Genomic DNA, 17,500 nt, shown 5'->3' on the forward strand with positions numbered 1-17,500 from the left:
ATAAAGTTTTCAAGTTGATACCGTGAAATATTTTCATGCCATACTTTGTGGCTTTCTTTGTGCTCTCTGGTGTTGCGTTTTGCAACGAAGCAATTTTCGCCGGCCGCCATTGTTTCGCTTTATGCTGACGCATTCCTTGACCATATTAAGTACAGCAGGTATATGAACTGATAGCCTGTGTCCGGCTAGCCAATGAAAATGCTGGAAATCCGATATCTGTAGTTCGGTTTTTATGTCAGTTATATATGTCTTGTACTAGTGTCTTATTAGAGACGTATCTCCTTTGTGTACTTATTTTCTAGCACATGTAAGTTTATCATTGCCTTTCTATTTTGAAGTAAAAAATCTCAGTAATTTTACGTTTTGTACTCCCGAGTCTTCAATTAAGTAAAAGACAACGATTACTCCTGTATAGCTTAATTCCTCATAAGTGCCGCAGTTAGGAAGCTAGATAGTGCTGACTTATAGTGCTATTCCTGTCCAAGAATTTAGCAAATTTGTTGTAACTGATGACCTGAATTAATCGTACAAACCTTGGCCAACACTCTTATTCCTTCCTGACTCATGCCTATGTAAGGGTACATTTGCTTCCCACCCGGAGTGTAGTCTATCCATATCTTATCTTCCGTAATTCGTCGTCCATTCAGTGTGAATACAACAGGCACTTTACCGTTCGTTTTCTCCTCGAACTTGATTGTACAGCCAATCACGTCACCACGATAAGCCATGGCATCTATATTCAGCCGTAAACCAAGCAAAACCAGAGGAAAATCAATAAAAACACACTTGGGACAGCGCAAATTGCTTCTTTCACTCGATTCGCCTGAGTTGGGATAAATTTTTTCTTGCTATATATAGTGTTGCTTTGCTATATATAGTGTTGCTTTGTCGTTGGATTTGAAACTGGTTTGTTGTTGGACGGGGCTTTGCTGCTCGGTAGAAGATTATTTGTTTAAGACATTACATGTATTTTTTTTCCACTCGCTGTACCTTGCAGAGTTGTCCGTTTGCATTGAGCTTAAAATTATTTTTATGACATCTTTGTTGCTCCGTTCCAGTCAACGTTAAAGAAATTCAAACATTGTATGACCGAATCAAAATTGTTTGGCCCCAACCACTAACAATCAAACTGTTCTAGCGCAGTTCTTTTGTTTCAAACTCTAAGGTTGCCTAGATTGAAGTATGTTAACAGTGCACAATAAAACAGTTAAGAGAGTCAACAGTTAGGAAAGTAGCTTGATTGTTTTTCTAACTTCCCTACCATGATATTATTGTATGGGAGTGCTTCACCGTCTTACTCAACTGAAAGTGTCAATGCGGGTTTCGAATCCCATGGCTCGACGCGCTAGTTAGATAATTTGCTGGGAAAGCTCGTGAAATAGTTACCTTCGACTTCTTTTCCCTTGTCTGGGTTTTCAGCATGGAATATTTTTCCATCGTCAATATGATATCCGACAGTTCCTTCTGACCATCCTGGCATGCAATGACTGACTTCATAGCCCTCCCAGACTGCGCCAATGCCCAGAAACCTTCTATCCCCTGGTTCTTGAATGAGTACCTACAATGTATGTGAACAAATTAAGACACTTCTTGGCGTAATGTCTTCAACGTAATTGTACGAAAGCAGGCGTTGGTTGTGCACGTTATTCCCCGCTTATCTGGCCTCTTCTTTCCACCTCAGACCTTTTTATCTTAGATGTTGTGCAATGATAGTACTGGATATCAGCACTTTCCTTTGTCGAATAATCCAAAAATCTCTAGTGTTGGTTTGTACCCCATTTTGTTATCTGGGTAACTCTATATTTCAGTAACTTTCATCCATTCCTCTTGTAGCGGCAAGCGAACATCAAGGCCGAATGAATTGCCAAGAAAATCGCGACCGGACAAAATACCAAACGGGCGTACTTTACGGAGACCGAAGTGACATTTAAATCGTGTTTATTGGTTGATCTCGTAAACTGTAAACAAACGATAAAAAACGCTGGCATAAGACATCTACATAAAATAAAATTACACAAATCACGTGGCGATCGAGAAAATACAGCTAAACAGGCAACGTGCAAAGAAAACCGAAAAAATAAAACGCGCTACAGCATGAAAGAAATACTAAACAATACAAGCAAAACTATAAAGCTAGTAAAGCGAAATCGATGTAAATAAATTCACGCAGCCACGAGGGCACGGTATGCAAACTACAATAATCACGCATGAATAATAACGAATACACTTAATTAAAAGCTAGCCATAAAACAAAAGGGAAAGCTACAGATAAATGAACTTACATATCGGTCCCGCGACACCGTAGGCTTTATAATTTCTTTCGTTGACAACAACACATACACGCTCCGCACTAAATTAACCACACTCCGAAATTAAAGAATCTAAAGATGAAAGGGCAAATAACCTAAAACGTGACGTAAATCACTGTCTCGCAAATGTCACGCATTAACACCTCTAAATAACACGTATCTGTAAAATATTTAGTTTTCGCTTTTCACGGTGTAATTGAGTAGATAACAAGAACGTTTTACAACTTTTAGTAGAAAAGGTGAAAAGTTTAAGTTTAATACCGTGTGAGTACCTCAAAGTGAGGAAGCTTAGGTGAAAATGGGATCACGTATCTGGCTCCATGATCTTCCTTTGGTCTTTCAGGATTGCAGAGATCGCACAGCTTGGCTCCCTCGCATGTTAAAAGACATTCTTCCACGCTTATTCCCTTACTGAACCAAGCCTGTATTCAGTCAATATACAAAAGTACATATCAACAGGATATTTTGTATGACTTGAAGTGTCGAAAAAGGCATTGAAAAAAGCTTAAGGACGGTGCATACTATTGTTATTGCGCATACGTTCTGCGTATCTCCAGATACTCGGATTTCCTATCGTCGATGCTTACTAACGCAGGGATATTTTTGCGCGGTTTAAAACTATGCAGATAAAGTAGATCGTCGTAAGTACTCTTGGTATCCAAAAAGAAAATTGGGAGTAACCATGCATTCTTTAGAGATAATTGAGCTTCAATTTGAGAAAAAACGCCATACATTGTTTTGTATTTTAAAACTTTTTACAAATATTGTTCATGAATTATTTTTGAAAAATGCGTGGTTACCCCCAATTTTCTTTTTGGATTTCATTAACACTTGTTAACATCTACCTTTCCTGCATAATCACAAGTCGGGGCAAAAATACCTTTGAATTAGTAGGCACCGTCCTTAAGTTGTTTTGACCACAGAGGCACTGTTGAGTTAATATGTCTGATTTACAAGTCTCGAGAAACATCATATCATTTAGGCACACGAAGCGTACATGTAAACTGGACCTCTGACGAAAGACTTCAAAAACGAGGTACCGCCCACTTTTTTTATGCTAGCGTCTTGTCAGAAGTTAATTGGTCCGCTATAAGGTACAAAGTGAGCATTATGAACTAAGAACAATGTTGATCAAAAGTGAAAGGCACGGTGCCAGGCGTTGACAATGCTATGAATGTTGCTTCTATATCTGGATAGGATTGTAATTCATCGAATGAGTTGCGTGATGTGGTTTGCATAGCGTAACGTATCGCAGCATGGCTCAGTAATTGGTGTAGTGTTGTCATCCTCGGATATTCCAAACTATGGCTAAACCAGAGAGAGAAGGATGGTTAAATATTTAGTTCAACAGCTTCCAAAAAGAAAGAGCTGTAATATAACCGGCTGTGAGCTCCACTACCTGAGGACCTGTGGGAAGGATGTTTTTTTCTGAACTGTGAGATGCTGTAAAAGTTCTTTGCGCAATCTGGTTGGCCATTTGCCGATTCCGCTCGGTTTCAAGTAGAACACGATCCAGTTTCCTTTCGTCTATAAAAGAAAGAAATTTTGTGTAAAGAGAATACAGTCACCCATAGATCAATAATAAAAAGAACACTTGGCCTCCAGAGAGAAAACGAAAACTTACGAAAGCTTAACAACTTTGAGCTCCAAGTTTCGCATTGCTTGATGCCTGGCGAAAGACTTTTTAGGGCAGTTTTTTCTTGAAAGTTTCGCATAACTACAGAAAGCGATAGGTGCACAAAATTCGCTACCCTTTGGCACCCAATCTAAACTAATAACAGTCATTTTTCGCTTGTTTTGATTCTTTCAAGGGATGATTGTGTCCCATCTGATCGGCCAAAGTAATTTCTTTGCTTTTCCGTTTTACGAAAATGCATTAAAAACCACTCCGAATAAAAGCTTGTTACGAAAAATAGCATTGCGTGACAAGCGTTACTGTCTAGAAGCTTCGCGAGAGTTCGTAGTTTGTTTATATTTAGGTTTGTACGTAAGCGTTTCTAAATCGGTGTGTTTTGTAATCTTTCTATAATTAGATTCATTACTAATTTAGAAAGTTCTAGAAATTTATTGTCAGAGTATATAAGTAGACGAGTCCAAGCGGAGTGTTTTCCTAACTAGTTTTTCACAAGCGAAGAGAGTTGGCGTTGGCCGTGTTTAGTCAAGCGTGACAGAAGCAGTGTTTACTCAAGTTGGCGGAGGCCGTGTAAGTTTATTGAGTGCGTGTTATTTAGAGATTTACTTCGTGGAAACTACGTTCACTTTGGAATAAATCTTCTTGTTGTTGTTCCGACAACCCTGCGTTCAGTTTAGTTTGCAAGCTACCTTTCCTCAAAACGTTCGAACTCGTAACAAAGCTATTTATTGGTACGTTACGTAAGACTGCTTATTACGTTGCACACGGTAGTTTAAGCTGTTATGTCTCCAGATGGACACTAATCTGCGATCTTTTTATGGGTTTGTTTCAGAAACGGCAGACGACATAACTTAACACCAGGATTTCTATTAAGGACCATCAAATGAACGGAAAGTAAAATCATTTTCTTCCATAAGTTTGCTAATGTGACATTTAGAATCAATTACGACTTTCTAAGGTGTACCTCTCTTTTATATCAAGCCATGTTTCTCTTGACAGATGCTTTTTTTTAACATTTTGAAGGCATCATTAAAATGGGCGTTTTGACACAAAGCACCGTGACTTTTTATTTTTAAGTGTCGTTTCTGGCGTTGAACGCTTGAAAAGTATCAATAATACTAATGATAATGATAATGATAATAAAATAATAATAATAATAATAATAATAATAGTTTATTTGTATAGCGCATACATCAATGAGTTGACCGAGGCACTTTACAAATTATCCATAAAACCACAATTTTGCTTTGAGAACTTAGAAACTAAAAAATACTTAAAACACTAGAATCTAAAAGGTAAAGATATTATAGAGAGTTACTATTAATAAATCAACAGTTCGATTGTTTCGTGACCATACGTCGACTGTTTTAACACTCAATGTAATTCTTCCTACCTGTTAGAGGAAACAAATATCCGTATTTAGCAAAGTAAATGGACTCCAGACGCTCCACGACAACCTGTAACCTCTTCCTCTGAAATGGTGGATATTTTACAGTTATAATTCCATCTTTAGGTTTTGCTCCCTACGCTAAAGTTAGAATGGACACGCGTGATGGTTCTTAACCTAGGTGATCAAGTCGGATCTATTTGAAAGGTACTTGCGATACTACCTGTTGCAACGACGTTTAGGTCATGAATTTATATACTAAATTTATACCTTAGCCGTTCCATTTAGACGCCGCCTTCCCCAGCAAGACAAATTGTAAAATAACACGGTGGCTTTAGACAATCGAAGTAGTCATATGCGTTCACTTTGACACATTTTGGTAGGTACTCATCAAACGACGTCATCAATAGAAAACACCGCCCTTTTTGAATTTGAATGGGTTTGATTGACCGCTGAGTGATTTGCATAATAACCCTGTAACCCTAAAAACAACACGGAGACACTGTTGATTTTTTAAAAAAGTCAAAGAAGTTTACAAATGGGACGTGTCCCGGGTTCTAGTGACCGCAGCGCCCATGAAAATTTTTCGTTTGTTATGGTGTGCGTTTTACGTTTGGGGATACGAAAGAGAAAAAAGTGAGCATTGTCAATCATTCCGTGTGCGTTGACTGAGTAGGTGAGAGAAACCTATTTACAAGTCCATCAAAGCCTCCACATTCTCCATGTCGATGTCATCGAAACCGACTTGAGTGTAACCGAACGGGTACGATTGAAAGGTGGTAGCTAGTGTCCCCGACGCGTTTGTCAAAGACCAGTCCTTTGCGCTTAGTGCGGGGTCCCACATCCACATCCACTGAAAGTGAGGCCTCTCACTTTACAATACACTTTTCCATTCTTGGTCTTCCAGCCAGAATTTTTCGGACCAGCCGAGGTGAATTCTGTGATGTAATCACCATTATCCAACTCGTTGGTCATGTCGCCCAAGAAATCACAGAGCAGGGTGTCGGGTTGACCGTGAGTTTGTTAAGATTCTCACCAAATTTACCCCAGAAGTAGTTGAGCATCAGTTTGGCAGTGGCTTTTTGTCCTGGGTTCTTTCGGATCATAGAGGAGTTGATCACAATCCCTTTACGCTCTGGGTACTCACGGACGCATCGAACTTTATCTCCTTTGGTAGGCGCCCAACTGGCGCCCTGCACCAAATGTTACGGACTGGTCTTTGACAAAAGCCGCTCGTGGACCCTTCGACTTTCTAACTCACTTTTCGAGTTGACCTCGATGACATCGACATGGAGAATGTGGAGGCTTTGATGGACTTGTAGATAGTTTTCCCTCACCTACTCACGTCAACGCACACGCAGTGATTGACAATGCTCACTTTTTTCTCCCTCGTATCCCTTAACGTAAAACGCACACAATAACAAACTAAAAATTTTCATGGGCGCAGCGGTCACTAGGACCCGGCACACGTCCCACTTGTAAACTTCTGTGACTTTGACTTTTTTAAAAATCAACAGTGTCTCCGTATGGTTTTTAGGGTTACAGGGTTATTATGCAAATCAACCAAATTTTCGGGTTACTAGGTTATTATGCAAATCACTCAGCGGTCAATCAAACTCATTCAAATACAAAAGGAGCTGTGTTTTTTATTGATGACGTCATTTAATGAGTACCTGTCAAAGCGTGTCTAGGTGAACACATATAACTATACTAATCGAGAACACCTATTCTTCACCTATTAATAGAAACTTACGCGAGTCGTCTGCGTCCCGCGTTGTTTCCCATTTTTGCAACTAGTAAAACACATTTGCCACCCACAGCATTTGAACATGAAAGAGATCAGGTTAAAGGGAACTGGTATTGGATTACAGAAACTGTATGTCTGTATTGTTATGGCTTTCTTAAATGACCATTCCATCAGCGAGTTGTCCTAACAAAAGTCAAAGAATGAACAAAAAAATTAAAGAGAGAAACATCATTCAAAGCAGTCATTTCGTTAATAATGATGACAATAGATACAGCAAAAAAAAACTACACAAACTGCATTACCAGCATCTTTTATATCTTAAGTACTACAATTTGTTTTTACTTTTAAAAGGGATACATCAAGGCGCTCTTAAAGAAATGAGTTTGGAGCTCATCAGTCGGTTCAGCTTGTCTTGATGTGTGCCCGGGGTGTGCGTTCTTCTTCTCATCATCACCCCAAAAGTAGCATGCAACAATCTAATTGCAAGGGTATTTCCGGTAGCACAAATTCGCGTAGCTAACAAACTTTAAAGGAGTGGAATGGCAGTAACTTGGAAGAATGGGCTAAAATTCTAATATGCCGAGTACTCAGGCTCTAGAGGACTGAAACAAAAGAAACCAAGTTAAGTTTGAGACATGTTAGAATAATTCTTATATATATCTATATTGATCTATTCATATTGCTATGTAGGGAGTACCACTAATAGGGGGGATGAAGAAAATGAGTTAACGAGGACATGAACAAATGGAGTACAAACGATTTTAACTTGTCTACACAGGAAATGAAAATTTAAAAACTTGAAGCCAAATAACGATCCCACCTGTACTTTCTGGTATGTGTTGGACAGAAGTGCGATCATCATATTGATAAGAAGAATGACTCCCATTACGAGGAACGCTCCGTATAGAAAATTAGCAAGTGTTACTGAAGGACTATCAGCTGACTCCAAGAAGTCTACATCCACAGCTCCTAACAAAGACCAACATAAATGTCGCACCATCTTCCACCAGCTGTGGATTAAAAAGAAGACCTTAAGATACTGGCGAAGTTAAAGCACTTCGTAAATCTGATAAACCCTAAATGTGCTGGAACCGGAAGCTCATGACCTTGAAGCGTTTAACTCTAGTTCAGAGATGAGGTTTGTTCCAAGGAAAAGAGTTGCAAGTTACACGGATTCAAGGTCATTTGCTTCTGTCTGGAACAAATAGCTATTTTACGTCAAAGGAAACTGAGAGGTGAAAGATACAGGTACAGACTCAAATATCTCGTACAGACTAATAGACAATACAACCACGAGTTTAGAACAACCAGAGCAATAAAATGGGAGAAGTCGATTATGTTCGCTTCTAACCAGAATCATTGGAAGAAATGATAAACCTATCACTTACAACTCTCTGGACTTACCAGGCTATTCCCGAACTGCTACAAACACTGCAACACAAACATAAAAAGAACTGTGACTCACTTGTATTTTGTCAAGTACTTTTTTGGAAGGGGCGCATGATCCACACATCATACGAACTGAGATCTGCTTTTGAGTAATTTTAAATCATCTCCCCATTTTTTTTTTTTAATTTTGCAAAACGTGCCCAATACGTTACCGCAAACAATATATTAACCTTGTAACAGACAAAATAAGACGGAAAGTAAACATGTTGAAGAATTGTACCTTAAAGAGAAATATTCAGTCGTATGCACAAACTCATACATGGCAAGCAAATGTGAAGGTATATAACTTATGTAAGCTTATGTCCGACTGCTTCTCCACCTCACCTTTCAGCATCTACCAAGGGAAGTTTGATCCAAGGAAATGGAAAGAGCGTGGTGACACTTTTTTTAGTAAGATTGGATATTTTAAGGCCATCAACACCGACAGACATCTACATTTTTTATGGCAGAAAAAAGGGCTGTAGGGCAAGCTTTGGCACATTATATTTCGCATACGTATCGAGTAAATTCTACAAATAAACGATTTGTTACTGTCTTAACTGGGAAGAAATTTACTCACAGTTCTTTTCCCTTGTCGTCGGATATGAAAGACTTCTCAGCCACGTAAACTTTAGTTATTGCAATAGAAAGGGCCAAAATAGTTGCTATAAACTGCCAAAATATGGTAGCGATGTCACTCAAGATATGGAAGAAAGCGATCTGGATGGGTCCAGTTTGCTTTGTTGTCTCCATCACGTGACCAAATGCCCTTAGCGTTAAGAACATGGTATTAAGGCCGTAAAAGTAGCCACCTATGACGAGGGATCGGTTGTTACTCATGGAATCTGACAAAGCCAACGTGACCATTCTTAGAACAAAAGTAGTGAAGTAAATTATGAGCGTGATGAGGTCCAAGATGTTCCACCGATCACTACAAACAAAGGGTAAACATAGGTAAAAACTAATCAACCAACAGACAAACAAACAAACGAAGACAAAGCACTTTTTGTTAAAGACAATGTCTAAGGGCAAGTATGTTTTGAGCTGAGCACTTCTGAATCAGAATTATATGTACACGATCAGGAACAGTGATCCGTCGTCACCCACGATCTAGGACTGGAGAGAAACTATTTACTTCAAACACGCAATTCTAATTACTATGCTGGATTGGCAATGGAGCAATGTGATTAAATTGATGGCCTTAAGTTATTGGACTACTGAATAGGAATTGGTTATAGCATCCCTGTGCCAACATGTGATTTTTCTTGCCAGTTAGGTATTGTTGGAGATTTTCTCTCTTGTGAGATGGTTTAGCTTGCCGATTAGTGTCATTCTAGTCATTAAAGAACTGTCCAAGTTGTCTGTGTATAAATGAATTATTTCAAACTTAAAGGGTGTAGTGGCATGCTATTTTAGTCAAACTTCAAAACACCGTTAAAAGACGTCCTTGTATCAATTAAAACCAAAAAATAATGCTGAAGTTTTGTTGCCAATTGCCATTCAATTGCACTGAATCTATACTTTGTTGGTTGCAGCCAAGGATGGAGAGGATGGAAAAGAATTGAAACTTGAAAAAAATGGCTATTTTTTTCAAGTTTGGAGACAATGTCTTCAGAAAGTCGCCGAAAATTTAAAACGAATAGCTTTGCTTTGTAAATATACTTCATATCTTGTCAGTGGTTTGTCAGGAATGTTGTAAGTGTGAGGTAAAGAACTAATTTAGAGTTTTACCCATTCTTGACCTAAAACAGGCAATTGAGCATGACAGTGCTCCTTTAAAAATCATTACAACTTTTTAAACAAACACCTTTGCAGTGAGAAGAAAAATGGGAGTTTAGATCGATCTCCATAAAGGTGGCGCTTGAATCCACAGGTTCGAACAGGATGACATAGGGCGGGTGGCAGTATTGCAATTGCACTCTTAGATGCAGTGCTCACCATCCATCACAAGTGCAATGGAAATTGGTTGCTTGCTCTTAAACAAGCAACTTTGCATTGAGAAGTGAAATGGGAGTTGATGTCGCCGGAAAGTTCTAATCCAGGTTCGATCGCGAACTCGGTGACTCAAGTTAAGGCGAATACCATCATTGCTGCAGCATTGCAGGATTGCCTTCCTGGATGAGGTACCATGACAAAATGTTACTTACGTTATGTACTTGGAGAATCTCAGAGTAAAACCTTGTGGTTTAGTTTCTTGCTCTTCCGTTTCCTTGTCTTCTTCAAGATATTTACAGCCCCGGTTACATCTCATACGTATGTAATGTCGTCTTCTGTTCTTTACTGTCGCCTCAACTTTCTTATTTGTGAATTGTTCGAGTTCGAATAATACACGACCCGTGAAGAATACTAGAATGGCACACTCTATCCAAGTGAAAGAAATGCTTGAAGTCTCCAGGCAGATGGTAAAGTGAAGTCCAAGCAAAACCAGGTAGCTTAGTGTGTCGCGGATAAAGACAAAGTATGGAGTGGTAAAATAATCACGATAGCTATCTATAACACAAAAACACAGAAATATATTACTTAAACAAAATTTTGGAAATAATCAGTGACATTTATTAATTAAGAAATATAAAACATGTATGATGTTTCTATCGAGTTCTAGAAACACGAGTGAAAGTTTGGGAGAACGAGAATGCTGTGGGAAGGCGACATAAGGCGAGTGTTTCCACAGCTTTTTCGAGTTCTCCCAAACTGTGGGTAATCAGTCATCATTAAATGTAACCGAGAGAGCGTATTTGACCTTGGCAAAATTCGGGCACATCAAAGATATCTTTTCTTAGCTAGCAGAAGTAATATATTAAGAAGTCGCTTTGAAGTACAAACGTTTATGATAGAACGATCACGTACGAGACGATCATCAGCCCGTTTATAGGGTGGTCGGTAGGTCTAAGAATTTATCATTGAACTGGGCTTTGGAGCAACCCTACTTCTAACTGGCTGAATAGAAAAAGATTTTTGTCAGGACAGTATGTTTTCGGTATAACTTATATATTTTTTTTGGCGAAGTCACACATTTTTCAGCAAGAGGAATTTCCTTGAATGAGTTCACTTTTTATTGCTGTAGTGCACCATTTCATGGTGTAATCAGTATCAATCCACTTGAGTTGTCAGATATATTTTCGCCAGATATAAATTTCCAAAAACAATATGAACAGCCGCTTTTTATCCTCAGCAAAAAATATCTTTATACTGGCCGGATTTGAAACAGGCATATCAAGACGGTAGACCAATACTGCACTCCTCCGTCCTACCAAGTGGGCTTTCGAGGCGTTGCATGAAGACGACGATGCAATTGTTAAACGTTTAACAATTATGCATTCCTACGCTTTAAGGTGGGCAGACACAAGGGGTCTTGTTATATAGCTGAATTTTATCCCCCAACAGCGCGAGCTCTCATTGGTTACTTCGAGGTCACATGACATTTAACACTAAAACTGTTTCCCGCTAAACAGTGTAAAATCTATGACGTCAGAGGGTAACAGTGTACTGTTACCCACGAATGTTGACCGGCGACAGCCGTTGCTGTTGCCGTTGCACATTTTTGTCAATGTTTCCATCGGCTGCGACTCAAGGAAACATTGAGATTCCCGTGAAACAAAATGCACTGTTTCCCGAGGGACCAGTCATTAGGTGTTTAATGTTGCAGGGACAACTTGCAGTGACATGTTGCAGCGACAAAACTCTTGTGTAGTGCACACTGAGGCGACATGTAGCAGGGAGGTGTCACGGGGACATGTAGCAGAGACAAAATCACAATATGTGCACACACATGAAGATGTTGCGGGTGCCTGTTTCAGGGGTGTGTTGTAGCGACACTTCCCCTCGTGTGAACTGATACTTTTATAATTGTGCAACACCAATTTGGGAGTGATTTTGTCCCCGCGACGTGTCCCCTGAAGTTCAACAAGTTGAACGTCGTGGGACATGTTGCTGCAACATATCGCTGCAACATGTACTCGCAACATTTTCACGAGTGCAAATGTTGCGATTTTGTCCCTGCTACATGTCCCCGCTACACGACCCTAATGCCTCAGAGTGTACTGCACACCTTTTTGTCGCTGGATCATATCGCTGCAACATGTCATTGCAACATGACCCCTAGTGTCTGCCCACCTTTTCTGACAAAAGAAAAAGACTGTTTTAAGTTGATGCAGGGATGATATTGGTTAAATCTTAGTTTTATACCTCTAATAATCAAGCTAGAGAATATATTTGTTACATTACAGAGAATGTATGAACACGTTCATATATAATTGCAAATTTTGCGGTTATAACAGATTTAATCCAAGAACAAAATCAAGAGTTTTAAAGTCAATAAAGTAGAAATGATGTAGGTTAAATATCAGATTTATGGCAATAATATTCAACCTAGAAAAAAAATATTCGTTAAATTGCATGTATTGGAATGCAATTACAGAGAATGTATGAGCACGTTCCGTATACAATTACAAATTTTGCGGTTATAACAGATTTAATCCAAGAACAAAATCAACAGTTTTAAAGTCAATAAAGTAGAAATGATGTAGGTAAAATATTATGGCAATAATACTCAACCTAGAAAAAAATATTCGTTAAATTGCATGTATTGGAATGCAATTACAGAGAATGTTTGAGCACGTTCATATATATTGCAAATTTTGCGGTAGTAACAGATTTAATCCAAAAACAAAATCAACAGTTTTAAAGTGAATAAAGTAGACATAACGTAAACAAAATATCAGATTTATGGCAATAATACTCAACCTAGAAAAAAATATTCGTTAAATTGCATGTATTGGAATGCAATTACAGAGAATGTATGGGCACGTTTACGCAACTGCGAATTTCTCGGCTATAAACGATTTAGTCCGAAAACAAAAACAACAACTTTAATACCAGTCATATGAGGGTACTTTTCACCACATATCGGAAGAAAAGGTCTAATATTGGAGCTATAAGAATTATTTAATTATGTAATTGTTTGATTTTATTTATTTTGCATCTTGTTTGTGTAATTATTTTTTGCATCTATATACTAATCTAATTATTTAATCTTTTGTTTATCTAGTTTATGTAGTTTTATCTCATTTTACATTATTGTAGTGTTTTAGTTTTTAAGAAGTAGATATTGTTTGATAGCTAACTTTTGTAATGCGCACGTAATCATCTATCCAATCAACCTGCAGCGAAATATAAATGTAAATTATGGTTAATTATTACACGATATAGCAAGAAAAAAAATATTAAAACGAAAATAACCTTAAGAAAGAACAAGTTTCGTTATCTTTCACACTAGCAAACTTAACTTAGCCAAACAGCCAAGATTACATGCGGAAGAAATTGTTCTTCAATTAAATTAATGTTCCTTTTGTGTTGATTCCGTTTGAAGCTTCAACAGCGCGAATGGTAAAAGTTACTTCTCTTGATTTGTTTTGGTGGGACAATAAATAAGACGGTAAATACATATACCGATGTACCGTATTGAACGTCCCTAAGAAGGTTTTTTCAGCATCAACGTAAAAAAGCAAATACATCTTTGATTTAGCAATTACATAAATAACAATATACTAAAAATACAAATTTACTAATTCTTTCAATTTACGTCACACAAAATGGCACAGCTTCCATCAGAGTCACCTTCTTTTACCCTCATTATTCTGTCTTTAATCTGCTTGTATTTTGATCCAATTAGTCCAAGCAATGAGGGATTTGTATGTTGGCATTATTTGACTAAAACTACCAGAATCCTTCACTGTCAAAATATATACTCGTTACGTAACGCAACGCAACGTACCTAACCAAAACAATGAAACATAGCGTAAGATTAAGTGATTTTAGTGATGAGTAATGTGTGAAACAGTTGTCAGTGACCGTGGGATTGTTTTAAATTGATTTTAGTAGTTGATGTCTTTAGCATAAGGTGTTTTTGGCAGATAACGTGAAATCGATCAAGTTATAAGGATAAGGACGCATGTTTATCTTTGGTATGGGATAACACGTAACCTCATAACGTCAGTGTAAAAAACTATATATTCAGTATGAACAGGGAATTAGAGTGTAATAGATGTGTGAAAGTTGATTTTAGTTGTTGGGAATAAAGAGACCCAAGGAAAAGAGTGTTAAGTATCAACATTCCCGAACATTAAGCTTTTTTTTTTTTAAGTTAATTAATTTGTACAAAGGCTATCTACTGTAAACCCAATCTCGACCCCAGAGCTCTTCTCTTAATTGAGGGAGTGAAGAGCTCTGGGGAACCTTGAAACAAAGTGTCTTCTCATTGGTTTTCTCGAAGAACAATCAAAAGCGTTCTAATTGGTGCATTCATGTTAGCACGAGGAGTGAGCAGGCGCCGTAAGGTTCAAATAGCCAATTTTTGGTTCCCCTGTGTAGAGTTTCCCAGAGCCTTGGGTCGATCCGAGGCTCTAGTGACTAGGATGCTGTAAACCCTACTCAGGTTTGACACATTAAATAATAAAAGAGAAGCGAAATGAATTCTCGCAAGGGTATTCAGTGGACGACTTAGTGTGCTAATTACCTCAATTCACAACGTACAAATAAAAATAATAAACATACAAACCAATCATTTACCGTAAATGCTCTTGCCATCTACTCCTGCCAAACAGAAAACAAAAACGCCAGCTTGCATCAGGAATGAGAAACAATACTAAGGGTTTCGGGAAAAACTCATAACATATCTTTGTACTAACACCTGAGTACTAAGTTGTAATTTCAGGTCAGGTTTGCCATAAACTTCACCTTAGATTATTTTGTAAACGATGCTCAGTAATTCAAAAACTGTGATATAGAACAGGGGCACCCAACGAATCTGTTCCTCACATTATCTGTTCCCCAGAGGAATCTTGCTGGCTGGCAAAAATAGAGGTGTTTCGATGAGCTGGCTGGGAAATTTTGTTATTGATAGAGGTTTTGCCTGGGAATTACTGGTTTTTACTAGCATTTCAACCCGAGCTGGCTGTAGAAACTCTGAAGACTGAGGACGACTAAAAAAAAAAAAACAAACAAACAAAAACAAAAACAAAAAAAAAGAACCCCTTCCCTCTCCCAGAGAGTAGTCACAAACATACGACGGCTGGTCAGAGTGATTGCGCTTGCGGAAAAAACCTGTTTTGTCCCGGTTTTGTCGCTTTTGTTCGGTCGTTTTGGATTGAGGGATTTGAAAGCGCGCGGAATTCCTGGCTGGGAAATAAATTTGATCAGCTGGCTGGGAAACCAACCAATTTTATCTAGCTGGCTGGGAAATTTCTTGTGTGTCTTGCTGGGAAAAAGGAACAGATAATGTTTTCCCAGCAACACTGAAAAACAACTGAAAATGCCTTAATCACATTTATTTTCATTAACTGGGGTATAATAATACATTTTACAACAATTGGTCGTTGGGTGTCCCTGATAGAAGCCTCAAGTTCAGCGTCTTTCTTCTTTAAAGTTTCCTAATTTATTCAGGGGTGTTTTTTTCTTTAATTTTGTTCAGTATCAATCTACTTGTGAAACTGTAAACATATTTCTAGTTTGTAAAGAAACTGTGGTGCTGCGTCGGTGGGAGAGTGAAACAAGAAAATTTGGTTTTATCAAACGTGTTGATTCGCTCCGACGAAGGGCTAACGCTTGAAACGTCAGGTTTCCAAATCGTTCACGGTTGTAATTCGACCTTTATCAACACGTTTGATAAAACCAAAGTTACATATGAAACTGAACGACCTTATCATTGTAATTCAGGGTAGCAAAGGAGAAGTGGGGGGATGGATCAAGATTCCGTTTCACACACGAATCTTTTATACATGTTGAGGTGGAAAGAACGATTGGCTTTCAATCGCAGGCCTATCGGTTCAGTCACTTGCATCTCTGTCAGTGGTTGTGCCTGGTTACCACTCTTATAAAATTATTCATGATTTAAAAAAGACTACTGAAAAATAAAAATCAAAGCACTGAATTATGTGTGTTTGGTCTGAGCTTAGATTATAACTGCATATGCTGTACTATGCCAACTCTAAGTACGCGCCATTTTGAAAAGACCATCGTGTATTCTTAGTACACTTACTGTGTAAAAGGCCCTTTCCAACAGACTTGAAACTCTCATTTTCTCCAAAATGAAGGACATTGGCTCCATCGTCAATATCCTTTAGCTGCTGAAGATTGGCATGAGGTCCAAAAGCGACGGTTATAACTTTTACTTGCTTGGCCTTTACTTCAGTCCATTGCGCCATTACCTGATCCTCTTCACCCCAAAAGCAAGTTCTATGATCCGTCATGATAATTAGGACCTGTATTAAAATAAGTTGCCATCTCAGTGACTGAAATTAAACATAACCTCCAGTGATGTGATACAACAGAAACCGAGAGTGCTGAATTCATTTTCTTATCTGGTTCACATTATTTATGGTGGAGAATGGTAAAACAGAACAAATTGAAATAATAATAATAATAATAATAATAATAATAATAATAATAATAATAATAATAATAATAATAATAATAATAATAATAAAGGTCTTTATTAAAAAAACTCTAAACAAGGGACGTGTTTAGTTACAATGATATAAATTAAGTCGTACAGACAACTAACTAACTAACTAGCTAACTAACTGAGAGAACAAGCATCTATTTACAAAAGTTCTCTTAAAACGCTCAGTTCTTACAAACGGGATGATATAGTTGTGACGCGTCTTACGTAACGTAACCATAGTTCGTTCTGGTGGCAGCTCATCTTTTGGAGAATGTTTGCCTCCCAAAAACAGTGTTCCCCAACTTAATCCCAGAGTTAAGTTTGTAATGGTTTATTCTTATAAAGAAAATTTATAAACCTTATAAATTTAAGTTAATGTGACAACCAAGACATATCACAATGTGTGACATACTATCTGGACAAAGCTTTGGCTGTCATGCTCAAAGGTGATTTCCTTTCACGTGCAAACAACGTCTCGAGTCCCATTTTGCCAATCACATGCTAAACTTCATGCACGTTGTGTTGCCATAGTGATCCCGCCGGTTTTTCTTGCCAT

General features: G+C 38.1%; 1 protein-coding gene and 1 long non-coding RNA gene across 2 annotated transcripts in view; one reads left to right on the top strand and one right to left on the bottom strand.

The window, feature by feature from the left end:
* LOC138003847 (uncharacterized) overlaps positions 1 to 17,500 on the bottom strand; it is a 66,407-nt gene that overhangs the window by 1,609 nt on the left and 47,298 nt on the right. Inside the window, exons 6-17 of the mRNA XM_068850111.1 lie at positions 16,540 to 16,762; positions 15,072 to 15,095; positions 10,652 to 10,994; positions 9,085 to 9,435; positions 8,481 to 8,507; positions 7,897 to 8,086; positions 7,083 to 7,259; positions 5,336 to 5,414; positions 3,709 to 3,836; positions 2,582 to 2,731; positions 1,387 to 1,558; positions 534 to 733 (exon numbers count right to left, since the gene is read on the bottom strand). Coding sequence (XP_068706212.1) covers positions 534 to 733; positions 1,387 to 1,558; positions 2,582 to 2,731; positions 3,709 to 3,836; positions 5,336 to 5,414; positions 7,083 to 7,259; positions 7,897 to 8,086; positions 8,481 to 8,507; positions 9,085 to 9,435; positions 10,652 to 10,994; positions 15,072 to 15,095; positions 16,540 to 16,762 — 2,064 coding nt within the window. The remainder of the gene's footprint in view (positions 1 to 533; positions 734 to 1,386; positions 1,559 to 2,581; positions 2,732 to 3,708; positions 3,837 to 5,335; positions 5,415 to 7,082; positions 7,260 to 7,896; positions 8,087 to 8,480; positions 8,508 to 9,084; positions 9,436 to 10,651; positions 10,995 to 15,071; positions 15,096 to 16,539; positions 16,763 to 17,500) is intronic.
* LOC138003851 (uncharacterized) lies at positions 4,234 to 7,970 on the top strand. The gene is made up of 4 exons (XR_011123680.1): positions 4,234 to 4,512; positions 4,775 to 4,836; positions 5,456 to 5,536; positions 7,855 to 7,970. It is a non-coding gene; the product is annotated as an uncharacterized lncRNA (long non-coding RNA).

The sequence above is a fragment of the Montipora foliosa genome, chromosome 5 (genome assembly GCF_036669935.1).
Source record: "Montipora foliosa isolate CH-2021 chromosome 5, ASM3666993v2, whole genome shotgun sequence".
NCBI classification, from domain to species: domain Eukaryota; kingdom Metazoa; phylum Cnidaria; class Anthozoa; order Scleractinia; family Acroporidae; genus Montipora; species Montipora foliosa.